The sequence below is a fragment of the Salminus brasiliensis genome, chromosome 15, assembly GCF_030463535.1.
Source record: "Salminus brasiliensis chromosome 15, fSalBra1.hap2, whole genome shotgun sequence".
NCBI lineage: Eukaryota > Metazoa > Chordata > Actinopteri > Characiformes > Bryconidae > Salminus > Salminus brasiliensis.
In genome coordinates, this window is record NC_132892.1 from 1,568,886 (window position 1) to 1,593,885 (window position 25,000).

General features: G+C 43.4%; 1 protein-coding gene across 1 annotated transcript in view; it reads right to left on the bottom strand.

The window, feature by feature from the left end:
* Nucleotides 1–7,414: 7,414 nt before the first annotated feature.
* The window catches only part of ndfip2 (Nedd4 family interacting protein 2), a 21,761-nt gene continuing 4,175 nt past the window's right edge, over nt 7,415–25,000 (bottom strand). The window contains 8 exon segments of the mRNA XM_072657192.1: nt 7,415–8,445; nt 10,672–10,777; nt 12,010–12,076; nt 12,463–12,503; nt 12,506–12,586; nt 12,920–13,007; nt 19,269–19,399; nt 20,851–21,007. Of these exon segments, the coding sequence (XP_072513293.1) occupies nt 10,674–10,777; nt 12,010–12,076; nt 12,463–12,503; nt 12,506–12,586; nt 12,920–13,007; nt 19,269–19,399; nt 20,851–21,007 (669 nt within the window). The 3' untranslated portion in view covers nt 7,415–8,445; nt 10,672–10,673.

A 25,000-nucleotide genomic window follows, 5' to 3' on the forward strand; every position in this document is an offset into this window, starting at 1 on the left:
TAAAGCTAAACTGCTAACATTGCCAAACAGAAAGGCTTCCAGGGCTCGCTCTAGCCTGAACCCCTGTTGCTGCCTGCTCTACATCTTTATCAGAGGCATTAGCGCTGTGTTCGGGTTCAAGCAAGCCAAAGGTACCACCTCACATTCAGGAGGAAACACCCCCTTATCTCAAGCCACGCTAGCGACGCTGCTTAGCTTATATACAACGCATGCTAAGAGCACATCTGGCTAACACATTGGTTCTTATGGTGCACAGATGAGGCTAAAGCCAGAGGTTGTAAAAGGCGTCCTGTATATCCATATCTGCAGCGTTGGCTTTGTAGCATTTAGCTTCGTAGCATTTATTTCTAGCGGTCAGTGAACTTTAGCCTAAGCTGTAGCTTCAGTTTTAGCTTGAAAACGCAGTCGTCTATGGTAGCTGCATTAGCCTCATAGCTCCGGTGCTAAACCTCAACCTTTATTTCAGATGTTTTACCCGTTTTCTCCTCAATTTAGATCAGCAGTTATCCATATCCAGTATTCCCACTCCCCATCACAAGCAACACCCCCCGACACGTGCCCAGCCAGCCACACCTCTTTTTCACAACTGCCACCGATGCAATGTCACCAGGCAACCAACCAACGCACCTTGAGTGACAGCCAGTGGGGGGACAGCGCCATCTACCCACCCTAGAGAGAGAGAGAGGCCTTGGCTGCCGATGGATAGCAGATGATGATCATTCTAAATGAATGGCATTATTAAATAATAAATAAATAAATAAATAAATAAATAAGGATGTGAAGTGTTCAGAGCTCTGTATTTGGTACCTGAGTGTGACCAGCGGTCAAACTGGACGTTCGGCCTGGGGCTCGAAGTGCGGTATTTCTCGAACACACGTGAAATCAAAGTGCCTTCGTCGGTTGACTCTCCTGCACCACATCTGAAGCAGTGAATCTTTACAGGCCGGCTGAAAGGCGACGCGAGCGGGACCCGATAATTGACCCGAAGTGTCAGCGGGTAACGTAGGGGTGTGTGTGGGCAGGTACTCACCAAACTGACCCCAAATACGCAGGCCGGTGTTTATATACAGCGCTAGTCAAAAGTCAACACCTGACTGAATGCTGAGTGTTTTTCAGTCCGGCTAAATCGGACCCTCGTTTTTTGTGGACAAAAACAACAACGAGATCTCGGTCCGGTCCCAAGCGAACTCGGTTCCTTTGTCGTGAGGAAGTGATCTGACCTTGATCCGACCCAACACACGTCTGGTGTACTCGGCTCCAGTAGCCAGGTGTTAACCTAGTATACTGTCCAGGTCAAATAACTACAGCCCATCAATCAGCAGTCAGTAGCAGTGATGGCCACCACTCAGTCCAGCACTCATGTGTTGACTCAGACTCGCCTGCTACAAGGTCTTTGTCTTGACTCTGAATGTGCCATGATTTCAGTCTTGACTCGCTGTGTTCTGGTCTCGGTCTTGACCTGGACTTGTTTTTTGGTCAGACTTGTTTCCAGGTCTTGACTGAGACTCGATGGGTCTTGGTCTCAGTCTTGACTCAGACCCAATGTGTCCAGGTCTTCATTCTGACTTGGACTTGACTGCTACAAAGTCTTGGTATTCGCTCAGACTTGATGTGTCCTGGTCGTGGTCTTGACTTGAACTGGACTGTTACAAAGTCTTGCTTTTTGGTCAGACTTGATATGTCCTGATTTTGGTCTTGACTTGAACTTGACAGTTACAAAGTCTTGCTTTTTGGTCAGACTTGATGTGTCGTGGTCTTAGTCTTGACTTGGACCCGATGTGTCCAGGTCCTTCATTCTGACTTGGACTTGACTGCTACAAAGTCTTAGTCTTCGCTTAGACTTGATGTGTCCTGGTTTTGGTCTTCACTTAAACTTGACTGTTACAAAGTCTTGCTTTTGCTCAGACTTGATGTGTCGTTGTCTAGACTAAGACTCGATGTGTCCTGGTCGTGGTCTTGACTTGGACTCAATGTGTCCTGGTCTCAGTCTTGACTTGGACTTGACTGCTACAAAGTCTTGTCTTTGCTCGGACACGATGTGTCCTGGTCTTGGGTTTGACTGAGACTCAATGTGTTCTAGTCTCGGTCTTTACCTGGACTTGACCGCTACAAAGTCCTGGACTTCGGTCGGACTTGATATGTCCTTGTCTTTGTCTTGATCAATGTATCCATGATCTTAAATCTTGCACCCAGAGAAATTCTCCATTAACAAAAACCTGCAGATCCCAGAATTCCTAAAGATCATCCATCACTGGGAAACTGCACAATCTGTTAAAATCTCAAATCTGAATATGCTAAAAAACTGTCTGTCTGAACAGAACTTGGATGCTGGCCTGCATCCGTGGTCATCAGTGAGCTGCACTCCCTCTCAGCACCTGAGATACTGTTATTTCTCCCAGAGTCTCTATTTTACTCAAGTGACTTTTACTGCAGGAGGGCCCAGGCTTCATCTACACACCCGGTTTATTTTCCCGTTGTTAGGACAGCAGTATGTGTATGTGGGGTGTTGCCAGGCAACAAGAAGCAACCTGAAGCTTCAAGGCTGCTCACGTCCAAATGAAGAATTCCTCCAGTGGCGAGAAGACGACCTTTGGGGTCAGCGTGTAATTCCGGCTGTCCTCTGAACCACAGAGAGTCTAACCTTTCCCCCGTCTATGACAACCAGCTTCTGATGGAGATCTCAGACACTAGAGGGCGCTCCACAGAGTCAAACATGACTGGGTTATTATGCAATGAGCTGATCAACTGGGGCAACCAATCAGAAATCAGTAGCTGTAATACCCCCAAATCTGCACTCAGTACAGTAACACCCATCAATCAGCACTCAGTACAGTAATACCCCTCAATCAGCACTCAGTACAGTAATACCCATCAATCAGCACTCAGTACAGTAACACCAGCCAATCAGCACTCAGTACAGTAATACCCATCAATCAGCACTCAGTACAGTAACACCAGCAATCAGCACTCAGTACAGTAATACCCATCAATCAGCACTCAGTACAGTAACACCAGCCAATCAGCACTCAGTACAGTAACACCAGCCAATCAGCACTCAGTACAGTAATACCCATCAATCAGCACTCAGTCAGTAACACCAGCCACTCAGCCACTCAGTACAGTAATACCCATCAATCAGCCCTCAGTACAGTAACCACCCATCAATCAGCCCTCAGTACAGTAACACCAGCCAATCAGCACTCAGTACAGTAATACCCATCAATCAGCCCTCAGTACAGTAACACCAGCCAATCAGCCCTCAGTACAGTAACACCAGCCAATCAGCCCTCAGTACAGTAACACCCATCAATCAGCACTCAGTACAGTAATACCAGCCAATCAGCACTCAGTACAGTAATACCCATCAATCAGCACTCAGTACAGTAACACCAGCCAATCAGCACTCAGTAACAGTAATACCCATCAATCAGCACTCAGTACAGTAACACAGGCCAATCAGCACTCAGTACAGTAACACCAGCCAATCAGCACTCAGTACAGTAATACCCATCAATCAGCACTCAGTACAGTAACACCAGCCAATCAGCACTCAGTACAGTAACACCCATCAATCAGCACTCAGTACAGTAACACCCATCAATCAGCACTCAGTACAGTAACACCAGCCAATCAGCACTCAGTACAGTAACACCCATCAATCAGCACTCAGTACAGTAACACCCATCAATCAGCCCTCAGTACAGTAACACCAGCCAATCAGCCCTCAGTACAGTAACACCATCAATCAGCACTCAGTACAGTAACACCAGCCAATCAGCACTCAGTACAGTAACACCATCAATCAGCACTCAGTACAGTAATACCCATCAATCAGCACTCAGTACAGTAACACCAGCCAATCAGCACTCAGTACAGTAATACCCATCAATCAGCACTCAGTAAAGTAACACCCATCAATCAGCCCTCAGTACAGTAACACCAGCCAATCAGCCCTCAGTACAGTAATACCCATCAATCAGCACTCAGTACAGTAACACCAGCCAATCAGCCCTCAGTACAGTAACACCAGCCAATCAGCACTCAGTACAGTAACACCCATCAATCAGCACTCAGTACAGTAACACCAGCCATTCAGCACTCAGTACAGTAACACCCATCAATCAGCACTCAGTACAGTAACACCCATCAATCAGCACTCAGTACAGTAACACCAGCCAATCAGCACTCAGTACAGTAACACCAGCCAATCAGCACTCAGGTACAGTAATACCCCATCAATCAGCACTCAGTACAGTAACACCAGCCAATCAGCACTCAGTACAGTAACACCCATCAATCAGCACTCAGTACAGTAACACCCATCAATCAGCACTCAGTACAGTAACACCAGCCAATCAGCCCTCAGTACAGTAACACCCATCAATCAGCCCTCAGTACAGTAACACCCATCAATCAGCACTCAGTACAGTAACACCCATCAATCAGCACTCAGTACAGTAATACCCATCAATCAGCACTCAGTACAGTAACACCAGCCAATCAGCACTCAGTACAGTAACACCAGCCAATCAGCACTCAGTACAGTAATACCCATCAATCAGCACTCAGTACAGTAACACCCATCAATCAGCACTCAGTACAGTAACACCAGCCAATCAGCCCTCAGTACAGTAATACCCATCAATCAGCACTCAGTACAGTAACACCCATCATCAGCACTCAGTACAGTAACACCAGCCAATCAGCACTCAGTACAGTAACACCAGCCAATCAGCACTCAGTACAGTAACACCCATCAATCAGCACTCAGTACAGTAACACCAGCCAATCAGCCCTCAGTACAGTAACACCAGCCCAATCAGCCCTCAGTACCGTAATACTGTCTCAGGTTCAGTCCCATTCACTCACGCTCTGTTACTAAAGACTCCCTCTGGCGCCCTCTAGTGTCCCACTGGGAAGTTCTGCTGTAATGGGAGATGTGGCACAGGAAAGTGGGTCCCTACTAAAACCAGCTCAGGTAAAAACCATACTGAGAGATATCTGGAAGAACATCAATCAATCAATCAAATTGTTCAATCAATCAATTGTTTAATCAATCAATTAATATTTGACATTATTAGTTAAGTAGATGGTTATGCATTTATGGAAATAGAAATAAATATAGTTCATTAATAATACATTCTTAAACACTATGTGGCCAAAAGTATTGGGGACACCTGCACATTCACTGTTTCTTCTGAAATCAAGGGTATTTTAAAAAAAAATAAAATAAAAAAATAAAAAGTTCTCGGCCTGTCCAGGGAAGAAGACTTTCCTACTAGATTTTTAGCAGCATTGCTGTGAGGATTTGATTGCATTTCACAACAAGATTGTTAGTGAGGTCAGGATGTTGATCGTCACAGCACCTCATCCTATACAAAAGTACTGGATGTAGCTCCACCACCATCACTCCACAGAACACAGTTCCTCACTGCTCCACAGCTCCTCAATGCTGGGGGGCTTTATACCCCTCTAGCCCACGCCTGGCATTATTAGGCAGCATGGAGTCAATAGGGTCATGATGTTGATCTGCTCCAGAGAGTCCTATTCTATTGGCAGTACTTCTTCTCTACAGGGACTAGACAAAGCTGTGACAGCTTAAAGTATCTGAATGCATCAAATTAAGAAGGGTGTCCACAAACATTTGGACATATAGTGTATTTTAAATACATAAAGACAAGAGAGAACAGGTTGAGACTCAGTCTGTAACCATTCCACTCACTACCTTTACACACACACACACACACACACACACACACACACACACACACAGAGGAGTGTGTTGGAGGGTTAGGGCCTACTGACAGCCTAGAGCGAGAGGAGGGATGTGCCGGGGGGGGGGCTATGAAAAATCCTGACGATAGCTATTGTCAGCAGAGCTCTTGTGCTCTGACACTGACTGACACACACACACACACACACACACACACACAGTCTGTCCTTCCAAGTGTTACAGAGTTGCCTTTGTGGTGTTCCAGCAAATGCTGGAAAGAGAAAGAGAGAGAGAGATGAAAGAGAGAGAGAGAGAGAGAGAGAGAGAGAGAAAGAGGAAAGAGAGAGAGAGATAAAGAGAGAGAGAGAGAGAGAGAGAGAAAAGAGAAAGAGAGAGAGAGATAAAGAGAGAGAGAGAGAGATAAAGAGAGAGAGAGAGATAAGAGAGAGAGAGAGAAAGAGAGAGAGAGAGACAGAGAGATAAAGAGAGAGAGAGAGAGATAAAGAGAGAGAAAGAGAAAGAGAGAGAGAGATAAAGAGAGAGAGAGAGAGATAAAGGAGAGAGAGAGAGATAAGAGAGAGAGAGAGAAAGAGAGAGAGAGAGAGAGGAGAGAGAAAAAGATCGAGAGAGAGATCCCATGTGAATGGTTATGAGGGGCTGTTGGGGGGGGGGGGGGGGGGGGGGCGAGAGCATATGCTGACCGGAAAGGGGTTATGTAAATGGGGCGCTCATTAAACCTTTATTAAGAGAGAGAGAGAGAGAGAGAGAGTGTGTGTAGTGAGATAGAGAGAGAGAGAGAGAGAGGGGGGGGGGGGGGGTGGTTTTTGGAGACAGAGATGAGGAACTGGTGTCCACACCACCACCAAACCAGCATATTTTGTGTTTTAGACACTGTTATACTGGTCAAGCAGCACCAGACCAGTACAAACCAGTATATGTTGTGTTTTGGACACTGGTATACTGGTCAAGCAGCACCAGACCACCACCAGACCAGTATAAACCAGTATATGTTGTGTTTTGGACACTGGTATACTGGTCAAGCAGCACCAGACCACCACCAGACCAGTACAAACCAGTATATGTTGTGTTTTGGACACTGGTATACTGGTCAAGCAGCACCAGACCACCACCAAACCAGTACAAACCAGTATATGTTGTGTTTTGGACACTGGTATACTGGTCAAGCAGCACCAGACCACCACCAGACCAGTACAAACCAGTATATGTTGTGTTTTGGACACTGGTATACTGGTCAAGCAGCACCAGACCAGTATAAACCAGTGTATGTTGTGTTTTCTGACACCATTGTGTGGTTCTGGAGTATATATATATATAATGTCCCCCAAAATATGAGGAACCTTAGCGCACAGTTAGTTTTAGTGTTAGCATGCTGTGAAATCCTGAATCCCAAATGCTAAAGGCTGAGTCACTTGGACTTAACTGGGAATAAAAGTCTCGCAGGTCGTGTTTGGAATTTTATTTATTGGCATTTTGCAAGACAAGAAAATTAATCACATAGCACGACATTCCTCTCTGAGGAAAACCAGAGAATACCCAAAAATCACCATCTCCGAAAAAAATAGGTTCATCCTTTTTCTTTTATTTAACGTACGTTTAATTGTAATCATTGCCTTTTTTTTCTTCTCCTCAGGATTTACTTCTGTAATTATTCGCTAAATTCATCGCAGCCAAAAGTTAATTTAGTAAAACACTGATATTGCTGAAGATCGCAATCGAGTGATCCAACGAAGAAGCGGGTGGCAGTTCAGGCAGATAAGAGCTAACCTAACCTAAATCCGAGTTCACAGCTTAAGCAAAATTCACACGATTTCATCGATGATGACGATTATACCTAGAAGAAAAAAAATAGATGAAACGAACAAACGAACGACAGAAAACGTAGAAACGGAAAAGGTGCAAAAAACAGGAAAACAACAGAAATCGGAAAACTTGCGAATTGCACTTCCAGTCTTCAGAAAGTTCAGAAAGAAGTTACCGAATCACCGACCGAGAAAACGACTCACAGAAGGAAGTACGAGAAAAATCTCAGCTAATGTGCAAAAACGAGAGATCTATCTAACGTTAGCGCTCGACCGGCCGTTTCGGAGTCCAATCACGGGTCAAAAACGGAACGGCGTGTCGTAATACTGCAATGCAACACAAGCCACCAAGGTCCTGAAATCCGAGATGAGCTGTTAGCGTCCGATTCGGGACGAAAAAAAGAAACATTAGCATTTGCATAGGACGCCTTGGCTGCAGGTGACTTCCTGTTGCGTTTTTTTGTTTGTTTTGTTTTTGTTTTTTCTTTAGTTGTTTTGGTTTTTAAGACTAAACTTTAAGACTAAATCGGGTTCTTTTGAACGGGACATTAAAACAGGTCCTTCTTATTTTATTCACCCCCCCCCATCATTTCTTATTTTTCCGAACTAGTTAAGAAGCAAAATGCTGTGCAAAGTGTGGACGTTAACTTAGAGAAGCTACACTCATGAACGGACGAAGGGGCGCCACTGCTCCTCACTTTTTTTAATCAGAGGGGGATGATTATTTATTTATTAATTCATTTTTTGGGGCAGAGCAGAGCCTCTCCTTTTTTTTTTTTTTTTTTCGTCCTGTTGTCTCTCTCTACGCCTTTCCTTTCTTCTTCCCCGGGTGGGATTTAGTCCAGTTCACTTGACGGGTTGCAAATCATCAGGGAATTTTTACATGACAGAGGAATGTTTGGGGAAGCGACCCTGAAAAAGAGAGAGAGAGAGGGAGGTGAGAGTGAGAGTAACAGTGGGGATAAATATACACTTATTTCATTAAATAATTAATTAATTACTTATTTATTAAACGCCCAAGCCGCCACTTCAGCGCACAACACAACAGAAACGGACAAAAAACATCATTAAAAATAAAACAAAGCTGTCGATATGTCTGCTCCTGGGCTCCCCCTACAGGTGCGGAGTGTAACATTCACTTTTACTCCACTGCAGTAAACACAAATCACACTTTACGCGTCCTCTCATGAACAGCTAGCTGTACACATGCATTTCTGGACAGTGTGAGAGCTGCAGAAGCTCGATCTGAAGGTGTAGCAGCATGTGGGCAGAGGTGGTAGAGTAATACTACAGGATTTTACACTAATATGACTCTATGGGTTCTGCAGTGTTACACAGCAGCAGTTCTGGAGAGAGGTTCTCCTCCTGCAGCTCCACCACCAAACCTCCATAGTGCAGTAGCAGCAGCAGCGCTCCGGCCCGGAGTGGGAATGACGGAGACGAATCTTTTTTTCTTTTTTTTTTTTTTTTTTTTTTTTTTTTTTAGTAAGCTGCTAGTAGTTAAACCCCAACGGTAGCTTGACATCAAACTGGAAAAACATAGGGGTGTGTGATATGGCATGAAGAAATTATATTACGATATTTAAAGACATTTTATAAAAAATATAATACTTAACAAAATAGGTCAAAATGCAGATGTACCAGATTACAATAGCTGCTGTTAAAAACGTCTAGTGCAGTGATTTTTATTTTATTGGGCAGAATTTTGGATAAATGGACCAATAGAAAGGCTCTAAATTATTTGGAATAAACTATATCCAATATATTCTCCTGTAAAGTCATCATTTTGGAAATACATGTTTTGCATTGGACAGTGACAAAATATATATAAATAGAAATATATATCTTAAAAAATATATAACAATAAAGAATAATTATATATATTAAAAAATGCAAACAAAGAAAACACCCCATATATATATATATATATATATATATATATATATATATATATATATATATATATATATATATAAATAATTGAATTAAACAAAAACTATATATATATATATTAGTGATAAGAACAGCTGTGTGATAAAACAGGTCTGTCAAATTCTGAGTAAAAAAATTGGGAAAACCAGCCAACTCATATTTACACCATAAACACACGGCCTATCCTGATTCATCAGCTTAACAATTAAACACCCTCAGGTCTCCCACCTCCTCCTCGCCTAATCAGACTTATTTATTTTCCTTTAACTCCTTCACCTTTCTATTTACAGACCTGATCATCATCATCATCATCCTCATCCTCATCAGTAACCTGACTCTGAGCTCTTCAGGTCTGAGCAGGCCTTTCTAACCAGGCTGTGATCGATAAGCTGGAGGGGGGAGTTGCTGGGTTTTGGCGCTCAGAGTGAAACGTGACCCGGCGCTGATCTTTACGTGGGTGGCCTCTGCTGGAGCCACAGCCAAATCCTCCACTGCAATAAAACATGCTGCATGTTGCGCAAGAGCTGCGTCTGCAAAGCAATCACGGCGCGAGGATAAGAGGATCTGAGCGCGAGCGTGCTGATTAGTGAGCACGTTTATTACAGAATACTGCTATATCAAGTATATAACTTGGTTAGGGCTATAGGCTTATATTATTATATATTATTATCTTTTTAATATACTCATCATATTTATGTCATTTTACCATAATAATAATAATTTTACTAAAAATTTATTTTTATTATATAATTTTTCAAACCTGACAGCTGTGTGTTTATTCACTCTGCACAATTAAGTGAATACTAATAAGCATTCTCATGGTACTGAAGTAGGCGGAGCTAAACAGCAGTAGATATGAACGGGTGAAGCATTACTGCTGTAGAGTAAAGGGGCGGGGCTAAACTGCAGCTGAAGGGTGGAGGTAAACAGCTGTGGGATGAATTGGTGAAGCTAAACTGCAGTAGGTTGAACCGGCGGGGTTAAACTGTGGTAGGCTGAAGTGGGCGGAGCTAAACGGGTATAGGCTGAACTGGTGAAGCATTACTGCTGTAGATTAAAGGGGCGGGGCTAAACTGCAGCTGAAGGGTGGAGGTAAACAGCTGTGGGATGAATTGGTAAAGCTATACTGCAGTAGGCTGACTTTGGGAAATCTGTGTGTGTGTGTGTGTGTGTGTGTGTGTGTGTGTGTGTGTGTTTAGTGCTCACCTCTAATAGAGGAAGAAGAAGCGTGTTCTCTGAGTAGCTGCCATGCTCTCGGACATGTTCCGCACTTTCAGGTAGTTCACAAAGCCTCTGAAGAACAGGAGCAGACCTGCAGAGTGGACACACACACACACACACACACACACACACACACACATACACATTTAGGGTTCTATATACTACCCTATACATTTAAAGTTCTTTAAATAATAGTGGCACCACAAAGTGTTCCACCTGAGGATCACATTATTAATGGTTCTCTGAGCTGCCTCGGTTCTATACAGAACCACCTGTGAGTGTGTAGAACTGATCTATCTGTGTAAGACCACGGTAAGACCACGGTAAGACCACGGTAAGACCACGGTAAGACCACTGTTAGGTAAGGCCAGCAGTCTCCATAATGGTTGTACCGCGAAGCAGCCAGCAGAGGGCAGCAGAGGGCTGCATGAAAAGAGCATAAAGCAGATTCAGGTCTAGACTGGACCTGGACTCAAAACCAGAGTGGGTGTGATATGATAATGGACACATGGACAGTTTTAACATGTAGCACGTTAGCATTAGCGTTAGCTTTAGCTAAAGGATTACCGAGAATACAGTTAGCATCTACCAACCCGGCCTTACGACCTATCCTCTACATCAGAGCTGGTCTGATATTACAAGATAATGGAAACATGAAGAGTTTTAGCACATAGAGCGTTAGCATTAGCTTTAGCTACAAACACTTATTACGAACTGAATTAACATTTGGAGCGTTAGCATCGCAAATAACTTCCAGAAGAAAAAAAAAGCTAGCTTCTCCCCTATGCGCTTAGCACAATGAGTTACTGTTATGCTTCCAAATATAAGAGCTAGCCTTAGGGTGAATACCCAGTAGAGAGTTACTGACTAGCGTGCTAGCTCTGCACACTTCCTCTTTATGCTTCCCAGTAGATGAACCAACAGTTTGACAAGTGAATACCCAGAAATTCACGGAACGGAGTTAGCGCTTAGCGTACCAGCTTTAAATACACATATGAAAAATGACGGTTTCTGTACTAATTAATACCCAGAGTCAGTGATTAGCATGCTAGCTCTACAGAGCTGACATCATGCTAACTACTCTAGGAATTAGCTTCTGCTGGTTGCTGGTTTCAGATGGTCTAAGCTGGTTGGAAAGCTGGTCATCCAGGCTGGTCTAGCTTGGACAGGTTGACCAGCTAAACCATCAAATGAGCTACATGCTGGTCAGTGATGCTCCTTATGCTCTCCTTTTATCCTTACCTCTTTATGGGTTAACATTTAGGATGTTAGACTCATAATAACAGAGTTAGCGCTTAGCGTACTAGCGTTCCACACACTTACCAAGAACCAGGAATATCCACCAGAGCCAGTACTGTCCATTGAAGTATCCGGTGAAGTACTCCGAAAACTGAAATACCCAAAAACAGAAGAACGTCAGAATATATATATATATATATAGTCAAATACATTAGGAAGCATGTGTATAATAAATGTAGCATTTGCATGAAGGCTAAGAGCTAAAACTAGCCCTTGATGCTAAAATTAGCACACAGGGCTAAAACGAGCACCCGTGTGGCCGCTATGACCGGCAGCAGCCGGAATCTGAGAGAGCGCAACTGGCGATGCTGGCTGGGGACTGGCGTTAAGTCCTGTCCCTCCCAGTGTCGGGAGCATTGCTAGTGCTAGGGGGCGCTATGAACAGGTGGGTTAATTGTCAGAAGCCCTGTTTAGCCAGATTCAGGTGCAGAACATCACGTACAGGATCCAGGCCCTCCAGGCTGTGTATATACGTACCCTCACGATGAGGATCCACTTGATGAGGGAGAGTCCGAACCGCAGATGGCCCCGTAGCGGCCGGCGATGGTATTGGTCAGGCAGAACGACAGACAGAAGCCGATCCAGTTGAACAGGAAGGCCACTGGGGTCAGACAGAAGAACAGATGTTGACCTCAGGTCGTTACCCAGTCCCAAACACCACCAGTCAAGGCATTAGCCTTGTAGCACCAGCGCTAACTGGTGGGGTATAAGCTTCCATAAGCTTCCTTTGCTTGTGAGCTCCTTTAGCCTCGTAGTTCTGTAGAACTGTAGAGCTCGGAGTACAGTATCTCTTATCTTACAGTAACTCGCAGGAACGCTGGCCCACCACCAGAGGGAGCAGGCTGTCATTCTTCAGCTAAAACAGGTCAGATAATAAACACACACACACACACCACACACACACACACACACACACACACACAGATGAACTCACTGAAGAAGGCCAGCATGAAGATACCGTCATTTCCCACCCTCAGCTGATCAGCATCGCTGAAGTCGTCCCGCGGAGGAAAATCCTCCTCCTGATTACAGACAGAGAGAGAGAGAGAGAGAGACAGAGAGAGAGAGAGAGAGAGAGAGAGAGAGAGAGACAGAGAGAGAGAGAGAGAGAGAGAGAGAGACAGAGAGAGAGAGAGACAGAGAGAGAGAGAGAGAGAGAGAGAGAGAGAGAGACAGAGAGAGAGAGGGAGAGAGAGATAGAGAGAGAGAGAGAGAGAGAGACAGAGAGAGAGAGGGAGAGAGAGATAGAGAGAGAGAGAGAGATAGAGAGACAGAGACAGATAGAGAGAGAGAGGGAGAGAGACAGAGAAGACAGAGAGAGAGAGAGAAAGAGAGAGAGAGACAGAGAGATTGAGATAGAGAGACAGAGACAGATAGAGAGAGAGAGGGAGAGAGACAGAGAGACAGAGAGAGAGAGAGAAAGAGGAGAGAGAGACAGAGAGACAGAGAGAGAGAGACAGAGAGAGAGAGAGACAGAGAGATTGAGAGAGAGAGACAGAGAGAGAGAGAGAGAGAGAGAGAAAGAGACAGAGAGAGAGAGAGACACAGAGAGAGAGGGAGAGAGAGAGAGACAGAGAGAGACGGAGAGAGAGAGAGAGAGAGAGAGAGAGAGACAGAGAGAGAGAGAGAGAGACAGAGAGAGAGACAGACAGAGAGAGACAGAGAGAGAGAGAGAGAGAGAGAGAGTGATTATTTGGGGAAAGTGTGTCACCAGTAGAGAGAACAGAGATAAGAACAGATAAGATGGAAGATCAGAGAGTCTTAACTCGTCACTCTGCAGTTATATAAGGAGAAACTGAGTGGATTCAGCTACAGCACCGCTGAGCTCACTGCATCTTCATCACACACACACACACACACACACATATATCTAATATAAATACTTTGCTACAATTCTAATTTACTACATAATAGAAATAAAATATTGATTTCACTAAATTATAAATGTAATATTATATATTAAAAAATATTATGTTTAATTTACATTTATTTTATGTATCAAAAAAAATTCCAGACTTAATAATTATAATAATTAGAAACTATTAGCTGTATACTTATCTACTTTAATTTCTTATACATTTGTATTAATATATATAAACAATTAAACATATATAAAAAGAAATATTAAATCTTTAATTATTAGACATTTTTAGTAGACAATTTCATAAAATAAAAATATTACAAATATAGTAACTAAAAATGTGTCCTGTATTATTATGCATTATTATCCCTATAGAATTCTCAAAATGTTATATGATCAAATATTAAAATATACATTTGTAACAGACAAAATATTCAAATAAATTAATTCTACTGAATGATAATTCCTTTTTATTTGAATTTTTAAATATAATTTGGCCCAATATGTTTAAAATAAATACATTTTACTGTATTTATTATAGGTTATTGTATTAAAAATTACATATTTATTATACTAAATTAGAAATTAATTATTTTTTATTATAAAAGAAATAAATATATTTTTTAATAACTAGATAATGTAATTTACTTTATAGTCATTCAGAAAAAAAAAACTCAAAAACAAGAAAACTATGTTAATACCGTAAAGAAAAAAGAAAATCGGATTCATCGACAGCAGCCTCCTGAAAGTAAGAACCTGCACGACCTCGGGAGAAATCCCCTCAGTGCTGCTGCCGTGTGACCTTCAGGTTTTCAGCACAAACAAAGCGATACCAGAGCCTCGAAAGGAGCTTATATTTCCTCACTCAGCACTGATGGCGGTTCGTAACCGCGAGGATGTGGCTCCTGTCTGACTTCAAAGCCCAGAAGAAAGTCTGACATCAATGCTGAAGCTCTCGGTAAGTGATGTGGATCTCCTGAAACCGCTGCAGGTGCAGCGCGAGTGAGTCAGGCTGTGACCTCCATCTGCAGAGCAGCATTCTAGGAATACCCCAGCAACCATCTGGCATACCATAGCATCCCCATCAGCGCCCAGCAGCCACCTAACAACACCCAACGCCTACCATGACCCCAACACCGACCAAATACACCACAGTTATGAAACAGGAAACAGGAATCAAACAACTGCCTAAAAACTTGACTAAAAAACGCCATAGCAACCATCTAAAATACCATAGCAACTGTACAGCAACACCCTGCAAATCAACCGTCTAAAACATTACAAGACCACCTTTTAGTATTCTAGAAATCACCTAGCAACACCCTAACAACTACTAACAATGACCACCAAATACACAAAAATTATGGAACAACCACCTAACAACCGCACAGGAAAGCCCTAGCAACCATATGGAATCCCATAGCAACTGCACAGGAACTCTAGCAAGAGACCAGACATCTAAAACACCAAAGCGACCTGGAAACAACCTAACAACAACCACCAAGCAAGACCCTAGCAACCACCAGAAACAACCTTGCAACCACCTAACAACTGCCTGGCAAATCCCAAACAAACCACTAAATACAACATAGTTATTATTGTCCTGGCAACCACCAAATAGACCATAGTTCTGGAACAATAACCTAACAACTGCATAGGAATGCCCTACCAACCATATGGAATATCATAGCAACTGAACAGCAAGACCCTAGCAAGCAAGCACCCACAGCGACCACCTAGCAAGACCCTAGCAACACACCAGAATTATGGAACGACCACCATAACCATGGTGACTTCCCAGCACCTCTGTAGACCAAACCACACCCTTCTAACAACCTCTCTCTCAGGGACCGTGGTACCGTGGTACCGCCTGTTCTGTTGGAACAGCCGCTCGGGCGTTCACCGTTCAGTACCTAGTAAACCTCACATCTACATAAAAGCTCTGTGCGTCCAGACTCGCTCACTGCCCGCCACAGGCCGGACCTGCTTAATCCAGTCTCAGGTTGTGCAACGTCTGATAAATGAATTTCAGAGCAGCTCGAAGGCTCCCAGACCACTGAGCGTTAGCGAGCCGCCGCTAATGCCTCCCACGGCCTGGTTTTCACAGCGGAAATAACACTGCCGACGCACAGGCCGCCCTTTATTTCTTCACTGCTAGCGCTCCTCGCGCTGAAGCGGCGGGTCAGGAGTTTCACAGCGGTGATGTTCAGAGCGGCGTGTGCTGGAACAGCCTGGTGCTCTTTCAAGCCTCTGTTCATGAATAGCTGAAAGCCATGATGCACTATGACCACAACAGGCTATTATCAGGGTATCAGAACACAGTCGTACCACGATACGGTTTTACCACGACACGATATTACCACGAAACGATATTACCACGATACGATATTACCACGACACGATAATACCACGACACGATAATACCACGGCACGATATTACCACGTCATATTACCTCGATACGATATTACCACGATACGATATTACCACGACACGATATTACCACGACACGATATTACCACGACACGATATTACCACGATACGATATTACCACGACACGATATTACCACGACACAATATTACCACGATACAATATTACCACGTCATATTACCTCGATACGATATTACCACGATACGATATTACCACGTCATATTACCTCGATACGATATTACCACGACACGATATTACCACGACACGATATTACCACGATACGATAATACCACGATACGATAATACCACGGCACGATATTACCACGGCACGATATTACCACGATACAATATTACCACGATACAATATTACCACGTCATATTACCTCGATACGATATTACCACGACACAATATTACCACGATACGATATTACCACGATACGATATTACCACTAGCTTTTATTCCCATGCTACAATTTTCCCACGCTACGTTGCGGTGTGACGTCTGATAGCTGAATTTTTGACAGTCTGAGTCCAGCGTTTGTTAGCAACATTAGCCTACAAAGCTTCTCCAATGCAAAGAAACACACGTCAGATACCAAACATGTCTTGGCTGTTCGCCTAAATCTGTGTTCAGGAATTAATCATGATCGTTTGCAATGATATCAGTGACAGTCTAAGTCCAGTGCTTGTTGGCAGCTTTAGCCTAGCATATCCTACAGCGTTAAAGTACTTGTAGATTTACATCAAATAAGTAAATGAGGAAGATCTGGGCGTGTGTTTACGGATATGCGATTGGCGACAGCCTAAGACCTGTGTTTGTTTTGTATGTTAGCAATGTTAGCATCTCCTGTTCTTAATAAATTACCCCGGATAATACCCTGATATGATATTATTCCAATACAATTTTACCTCGATATTATCAATAATGCAATATGACCTTGATATGATATTACCCCGGTACAATAATACCCTAATACAAATATATACCATTTTACCACAGTACAATATTACCATGGTATGAGATTATCGCAATGCAATATTACCGTGATATGACATTACCCTGATATGCCATTACCCTGATACAATATTACTATGGTACAGTATTAACCCGATATGTTATTACCCTGATACAATATTACCCTGGTACAATATTACCCACGATCCGATATTACCCCAGTACAGTATTACCATGGTACGATATTATCCCCTGATCCGATATTATCCCATGGTACAGTATTACCATGATACAATATTATCCCCCGATCCGGTATTACCCCGATCTGATATTAGCCCGGTACAATATTACCCCCCGATCCGATATTACCACGGTACGACATTATCCCCCGATCCAATATTACCACGGTACGATATTATCATGGTACGATATTATCCCTCGATCCGATATTACCACAGACTGATATTACCCCGGTACAATATTACCATAGTACCATATTATCCCCCGATCCGGTATTACCCCGATCTGATATTAGCCCGGTACAATATTACCCCCCGATCCGATATTACCACGGTACGACATTATCCCTCGATCCGATATTACCACAGACTGATATTACCCCGGTACAATATTATCATGGTATGATATTATCCCCTGATCCGATATTACCACGGTACGATATTACCATGGTACGATATTACCATGGTACGATATTATCCCTCGATCCAATATTACCCCGATCCGGTATTACCACAGACTGATATTACCCCGGTACAATATTACCATAGTACCATATTATCCCCCGATCCGATATTACCACTATACAATATTACTATGGTACAATAATCCCCCGGTATGACAACCCTGATACGATATTACCATGGTACGATATTATCATGGTACGATATTATCCCCCGATCCGATATTACCACGGTACGATATTACCACGGTACGACATTACCACGGTACGACATTACCACGGTACGACATTATCCCCCGATTCGATATTACCATGGTACAATATTATCATGGTATGACATTATCCCCCGATTCGATATTACCATGGTACAATATTATCCCTCGATCCGATATTACCACAATACAATATTACTATGGTACAATAATCCCCCGGTATGACAACCCTGATACGATATTACCATGGTACGATATTATCATGGTACGATATTATCCCCCGATCCGATATTACCACGGTACGACATTACCACGGTACGACATTACCACGGTACGACATTACCACGGTACGACATTATCCCCCGATTCGATATTACCATGGTACAATATTATCCCTCGATCCGATATTACCACAATACAATATTACTATGGTACAATAATCCCCCGGTATGACAACCCTGATACGATATTACCATGGTACGATATTATCATGGTATGATATTATCCCCCGATCCGGTATTACCACAGACTGATATTACCCTGGTACAATATTACCATAGTACCATATTATCCCTCGATCCGATATTACCACTATACAATATTACTATGGTACAATAATCCCCCGGTATGACAACCCTGATACGATATTACCATGGTACGATATTATCATGGTACGATATTATCACAATACTGTAACATCACAATGACCTCACCACAGTCAGTATTACCGCAATAGATTGTGATATTAAAACCCCACTGCACGATATCACCACGACACGGTATTACCATGATGTAATAATAGCTTGATACCGTCCCACCACTATATGAAACAGTGTAGTAAAGGGCTGGTAGGGGCAAAGCTTCATATTTCACAGTACAACCAAAATATGGTCCGGTTTCAGTGTAGGTTCTCTCACAGTAGAACCCTGTTAGGAACAGCCGCAGATCCTCGTAAGAAGCAGATTTAATAAAGAGCTGCTTTCTTTTCAGATCACGGCTCTTAAACCCTCCCACTTTTAGAAACACCGCTGCTGAAAGGCTGTCTGTACCTGAGGCTGAGTGCTCGGCTTGGTTTGGCCTGTGGGTTTCTATACATAGTGTGTGTGTGTGTGTGTGTGTGTCCTACCCGCGGTATGACATCCACAGCGGAGGCTGCCAGCTCTGCAGCTTTAGCTTTCTCCACTTCGTCATAAGTGGGTAGCGACGTGGCCACGCTGTAGGGGGGCGGGACGGGGAAGTCCCCAGGAAAGGCGCGCTCTGTTTGGGGACATCGACACCACAACATTACCAGACACACCAAACCCACGGTACACTTCCACAGAACAGGCCCGGTCAGAGCCGGGAGAGAGAGATCCATATGCTATGCTATGCTATGCTATGCTGTGCTATGCTGTGCTATGCTGTGCTATGCTGTTCTCAAGACCTCATTGGTCCAGAGTCTGTTAGCAATATTAGCCTACAAAGCCTACATCCCCATTGTAGACCAAAGAAGCACAGGTCAAATTCCAAACATGCCTCTGCGATTCGCCCGAATCTGGGGTCAGGGATCAACCCGGGTCATTTAAAATGAGACTGGTGACAGTCTAAGCCCAGTGTTTGTTAGCAGCTTTAGCCTAGCATCTCCGGTTTTAAACTACGCGTAGCTTTTTGACTGCCATTTCAAGACAAAACATAAACGAGGAGGATTTGGACGAGTTTACAGATTCGAACGTTGTTTTTTAGCAACGTTAGCATCTCCTGTTCTAAGCTAACTCAGATGTCACTTCAGATACCAAAACATGATCGACGGCATGTGTGTGTGTGTGGGGGGGGGGTCATGATTTTTTTTTCTCAACGGTTTCTTTAGTAGGGAGTTCACAGCCTACTCACACTTCTGGGGCACGGGCTGAGCATTAGATGTTGGAACATTGCGGTGAGGATTTGATTGCATTCAGCCACAGTTATGTAGAATGAAGACTGAATGTGCACAAAGATTTCTATACATCTGCTAAATCCCATACCGATAAATTTGAGCGTATATTTCAATCCCCCACCTTCTAGCTCTGTGCAGAGCCGAACCTGTACCCGATGTAGGCCAGAAGGTCCTCAGAGAAATGTTGACCTTCTATTAAATAAATAAAAAAAAATCCCATTTGATATAAATGACTCGAGGAAACCGGCTGCCTAATTCAAACCCTGAGAGCCATGTTTGAGGATGGAGGTCATTAAGATCTGAGGTCTGATCTACAGATCTGATGTTCATTGCATCTCCAAATTAGCAGCTTTACAGGAGAAGGGAAGAACCTTCCAAACCTTCAATGGAAGTCAATGTGAATAGATGTTTTTGCATGACAGCAACAGTATCTACTACACATATTATGTAATGATGTAGGCATGCATTTAAGATTTTATGGAGTTGTTTCAAACTGAACATCACTGAAATATACACTCTTTGGACAAAAGTATTGGGACACCCGCTCAAAATTAAGGGTATTAAAAGAGCTGATGCTGTTTTTGTTGGAGTAACTGTATCTACTGTCCAAGAAGAACACCTTCTACTAGATTCCTAAGGTTAAATATGCAAATATGCTAAAATAAAAAATAGAGGGCCATGAGAGAAGCTGATAACAGATCAGATCAGATCAGATGTTATGAAGATATTAGGGCTATAAATATCTGTCCGGAATCCTGAAGGGAGGAACATCTTCGCTGTTGCAAGCTGCACAAACCTGGGGCGGCTGTGGCTCCTAACGCCACGCTGGTGTAAGGAGGGGGTGGAGCCTCCGCATCGGTTGGCGCAGAGGTGGCTCCCGCAGCGGCGGCCTGGGCGGAGGTGGACGGCTCACTGGCGGGGGTCGATTCAGAGAGGTCGTCCTCATTGTGCAACTGAAAGAAAGACAAGAGTGATGAGTGAGGCGTGAGGGAGTTCCTCAGGGGTGGATCCTAGGACCAGTTGTAATGTCGCTATTTAGGCCAAACTCAACACTGCAGAGCCTCTGAAGATGCATCTGAAATACAATGCCCACTTAGTTCTGCCTCTATTATTTATCAGCTATCAAGCTCATTTGTTAAGAGGCTCAACCTCAGAGTTTAGCTCTTGGCAAGTCGGGTCTTCATAACATTTGCTAACAAGGTCATTTTGGCCTAATCTCTGTTATGTCAACAAATCAACAAAAGGTCTATTTAAAATGAGGCGTGATTTAGCATGCTGCTGATACTGTAGCGTTAGCAGCGATTTACAACTGCTTGACCTTCATGATATCTAACTTCATGATCGGATGTCTGGCTTTTGGAATGGACCCCAAAAACCTGGAAAACCAACACTTTAATAATTGACCAATGGTGTGGCTCTTCTGTAGTAAGGACTGACATTTTGTCTTAGCGATGACCCTACAGGTCACGGAGTCTCTGCCAACAAAGTTTGTAAACATCATAGTTCACACGGTAACTAGAGAGCCACAGTAACGCAAGTCGGGAACATGTGGTCATCCCTACATTTGCACCTGTTAGACCGTCATGCAAGACCAAGTTGGCGTGTAGCTTCTGCAGGCTATACAACCTTAGAACTACCTTAGAAATAATATATATAAGTTCTGAGGTTGTATAGGTGTATAGGTTATATAAAAACAAGGTGCTAGATATATATCTAGCACCTTTTTTTAGTAGAAACACAAACCTAACCTTGTTTATCATCTTTCAACTTCTTAAATTGTTCATAAAAATATATATTTTGACCAGCCATCTTCTCCTGAACTTGCTTAAAAAAAGATCTTTCTTCAAAACATAAATGGTGTTACAAAAATAATTTCCTTTAATAATTAATTAAAGGTAATTGAGTGATACCCCAGAGTGATACCCCACTACTGGTTCCAGAAAGACTTTGACTTTAAACTTGAACCAGGTTCTTCAAACCCAAAAATGATTCTTAAATGAAATAACTCAAATAACTCTTTGTAGTATCCTTCTTTTTAAGAGTGAACTGCCTAAATTATAATACAGTTAGGCATCACTTTACCGAAGGGAATCAAACAAGGGTCAGTTGTCGCTCTCTCAGGCAAAATCGCTTCAAAATTGACCAAATCATCAAAAAAGTCTTTAAATATTGTGATATAGTATTTTTACTGTATCGCCGAGCCCTACTGTGCAGTATTTAGGGCCTTGAGAAGTAAATGTTAAGCGAACATCTAAGAAGGTCAGCTTGTGTTATTATCTCCAATAGCAGATGAAGACTCTGAAGAGACAGAACACACAAGGAACACACAGAGCTCTGGAGAGAGAGAAAAAGGAAATTCCCCCCGCCCCCTCCGCTCTCACCACCAGCTCTAAGCCTCAACCCGCCACCACAGAGCGGATGCCAAAGTCCAGTGGGGAAAATGGCACGTCGCGAATGCTAGAGTTCACTCAGCGAGGGCCTTCGAGGACAGTGGAGACGACAGCAGGATGAAACGCCTTCCATTGGAAACGCATTTCCAAGTGGAAAGATGAATCGAAGGACAGCGTAAATGACCATTATATAAATGTACAAGAACTGGACAGGGCCAAACCACGAGTCTCTTAAGGCTTACAGCTCAGGGGGAAGCGAGGTTTCACAAAAACTCCTAATCCTTTGCCTGAAGTAGGCCTAAGCAGAACCACCACGATAAGTCACTTGGAGAACTGAAGCAATAGTGTGCACTGGTGCTTTGAGGTTAATGTACACCAATTAGCATGGTGCTAACTCCAGGCCTAAATCAAACGGAGGTGTGTAGTAATTTCTAATACACTGTAATAGGCAACTCTTGTTTGGAGTTGCTGGTATGCAGTGGACAGTACCTACCAAAAGTGCTCTGGCCAAAGGCTCATGGGCGCCCAAGAGTCACTAAAGCTCACCTCAAAACTTACAGGACTTGAAGGATCTGCTGCTAACCTTAGTCTTGGTGCCAGATACCACAGCAGGACACCTTCAGAGGTCTAGTGGAGTCCAAAAGTGCTCCAAGGTAGGGTCATGGGAGCCCAAGGCTTGCTGATGCTTATGGAGGACCCACCTCACAACAGAACTCTGTTCTGATTGGCTGCCCTTTCTTGCAACTTGTAACTTGAGTTTGAGTGGGTGGGGCTAAACTGCTGGTGGTATGACGAGACAGGTGGTATGTACACAGTTATCTGGGAGCTGAGACACTTTAGTGTTTATGGCTGGCTACTTCGTTAAGAGTAACCAACTTTACGACCCTTCCTCGCTCAAGGTGAGGAGAACCGCACATTTCTACTGTGACTGAAGCTTAAAGATTGGGTTCATCATTCGGTGGTTCTAAAAATCAGTCCCTCTGGACCCCAAGATGGTTCCACTTTTGCTCTATCCTGTTGTTAACTTCTTAAACCCTGTGTGCAAGCCCACACTTTCTTAACTAACATTAGTTTCATAGATCCCAGCATTGAACCCTGTGGGACACCATTAGACATGCTAAACCAAACGCTTACCAAATAATTCTCAAGAGTTTCTGCATTAGGATTAATTACTAAATAATAATATAACTGAGAACTTCCTTTGCAGGTAGGCCCGGACAACATAGCAAATTTTTATCGCTGCAGTGCTAAATTACATGGTACAGAGTACCATTTAGTCCCTCCTACCCCACAATGTGGCACTTTAAAGTGTAAAAAGAGGCTAAATCAATAGAGCTGCATTGTGCTGCCTTGGATATTTGGCCTGTTTGGGTGTGGCAGTGACGAAAAGGCCACCTGTATGGGTTTTAGCATTCTTCTCAGAAACCTGAAAGAAGCTGCTGACTAATAAACTCCAGCGTTTGTCGTGCAAATACAGGCCGAGAATCTCGAAAGTGGGACTACAGGGACTCTCTAGAAGCTTACAGGCTGTCCTTATTATCCCAAAACTGTGAAGCTGAAAAGCTCTGTTCTGATTGGCTGGCCTTCACTGCGTCTTATTTAAAAAAAAAGGCATGGCTGAAACACTCCTTGTAACTTCAGTGTGAGTGGGTGGGGCTAAACTGCTGGTAGTATGACAGGACAGGGGGTATTTACACAGTTAGCTGGCCACTAAGACTGGCTACAGGGATTGTCTAGGAGCTTGTAGGCCGTCCACATTATCCCAAAACAGTGAAGCTAAGGACGGCCTCATCAGAAAGCCGAGATGTGTCTTACAGTGTCTGAAACTACTTAAGCAAGTCTGTTAACATCTATTACTGAACAAGTAGCTTCATTAACCTTGAAGCTCCAGCGTGAAATTAAATTACCAAACATGTCTTGGTTGATCGTACAGTTGAGTTACAGTTGGGTAAGTTTGATTTTTGCCACCTTAAGGAAATTCAATCAAAATTTAGTCCAAAAAATAAACAAATAAATAAAATAATAAAATTACTGGTTGACTGGTACTGATTTGGGAACAGCAAAGCATTCACACCTTGCCTTCGCCGTTAAAAATAGCTGAGTATTTACTTCACACCGCCCTTCGATTTTCAGCACACTGAACCTAAGAGGCCTATCGAGAGCCAGGGTTCACCGGTGTCGATTGTGGCTCTGGTGTTTGCGGGCTTCTTCTCCTGCCTCTAGGCCCCGGAAAAGCAAAGAGGAACAGTTCAGCATGATTCATAACTTCATAACAGCAGGGAGACAGAACAGCCCACAGGCAGCATCCTATAAAGAGGCAACGCAGTTATGAAATACCAAGAAATGCAGAAACCACAGCCATCTAAAATGGAAAGCCCTCGTCTGCGATGACACATACAGAGAGGCTTATTTTAACGGCGTCGCGTAGCAACCGCCTACCACGCAGAAGCAAAAATCAAAAGGATAAGTGACTAAGAGCTTGTCAGATTTGAGGGAAAGAAAAAGGGAAAGAGTCCTAGACCAGACTCTGACAACTGCCTCGACCGGCCTGAAGAT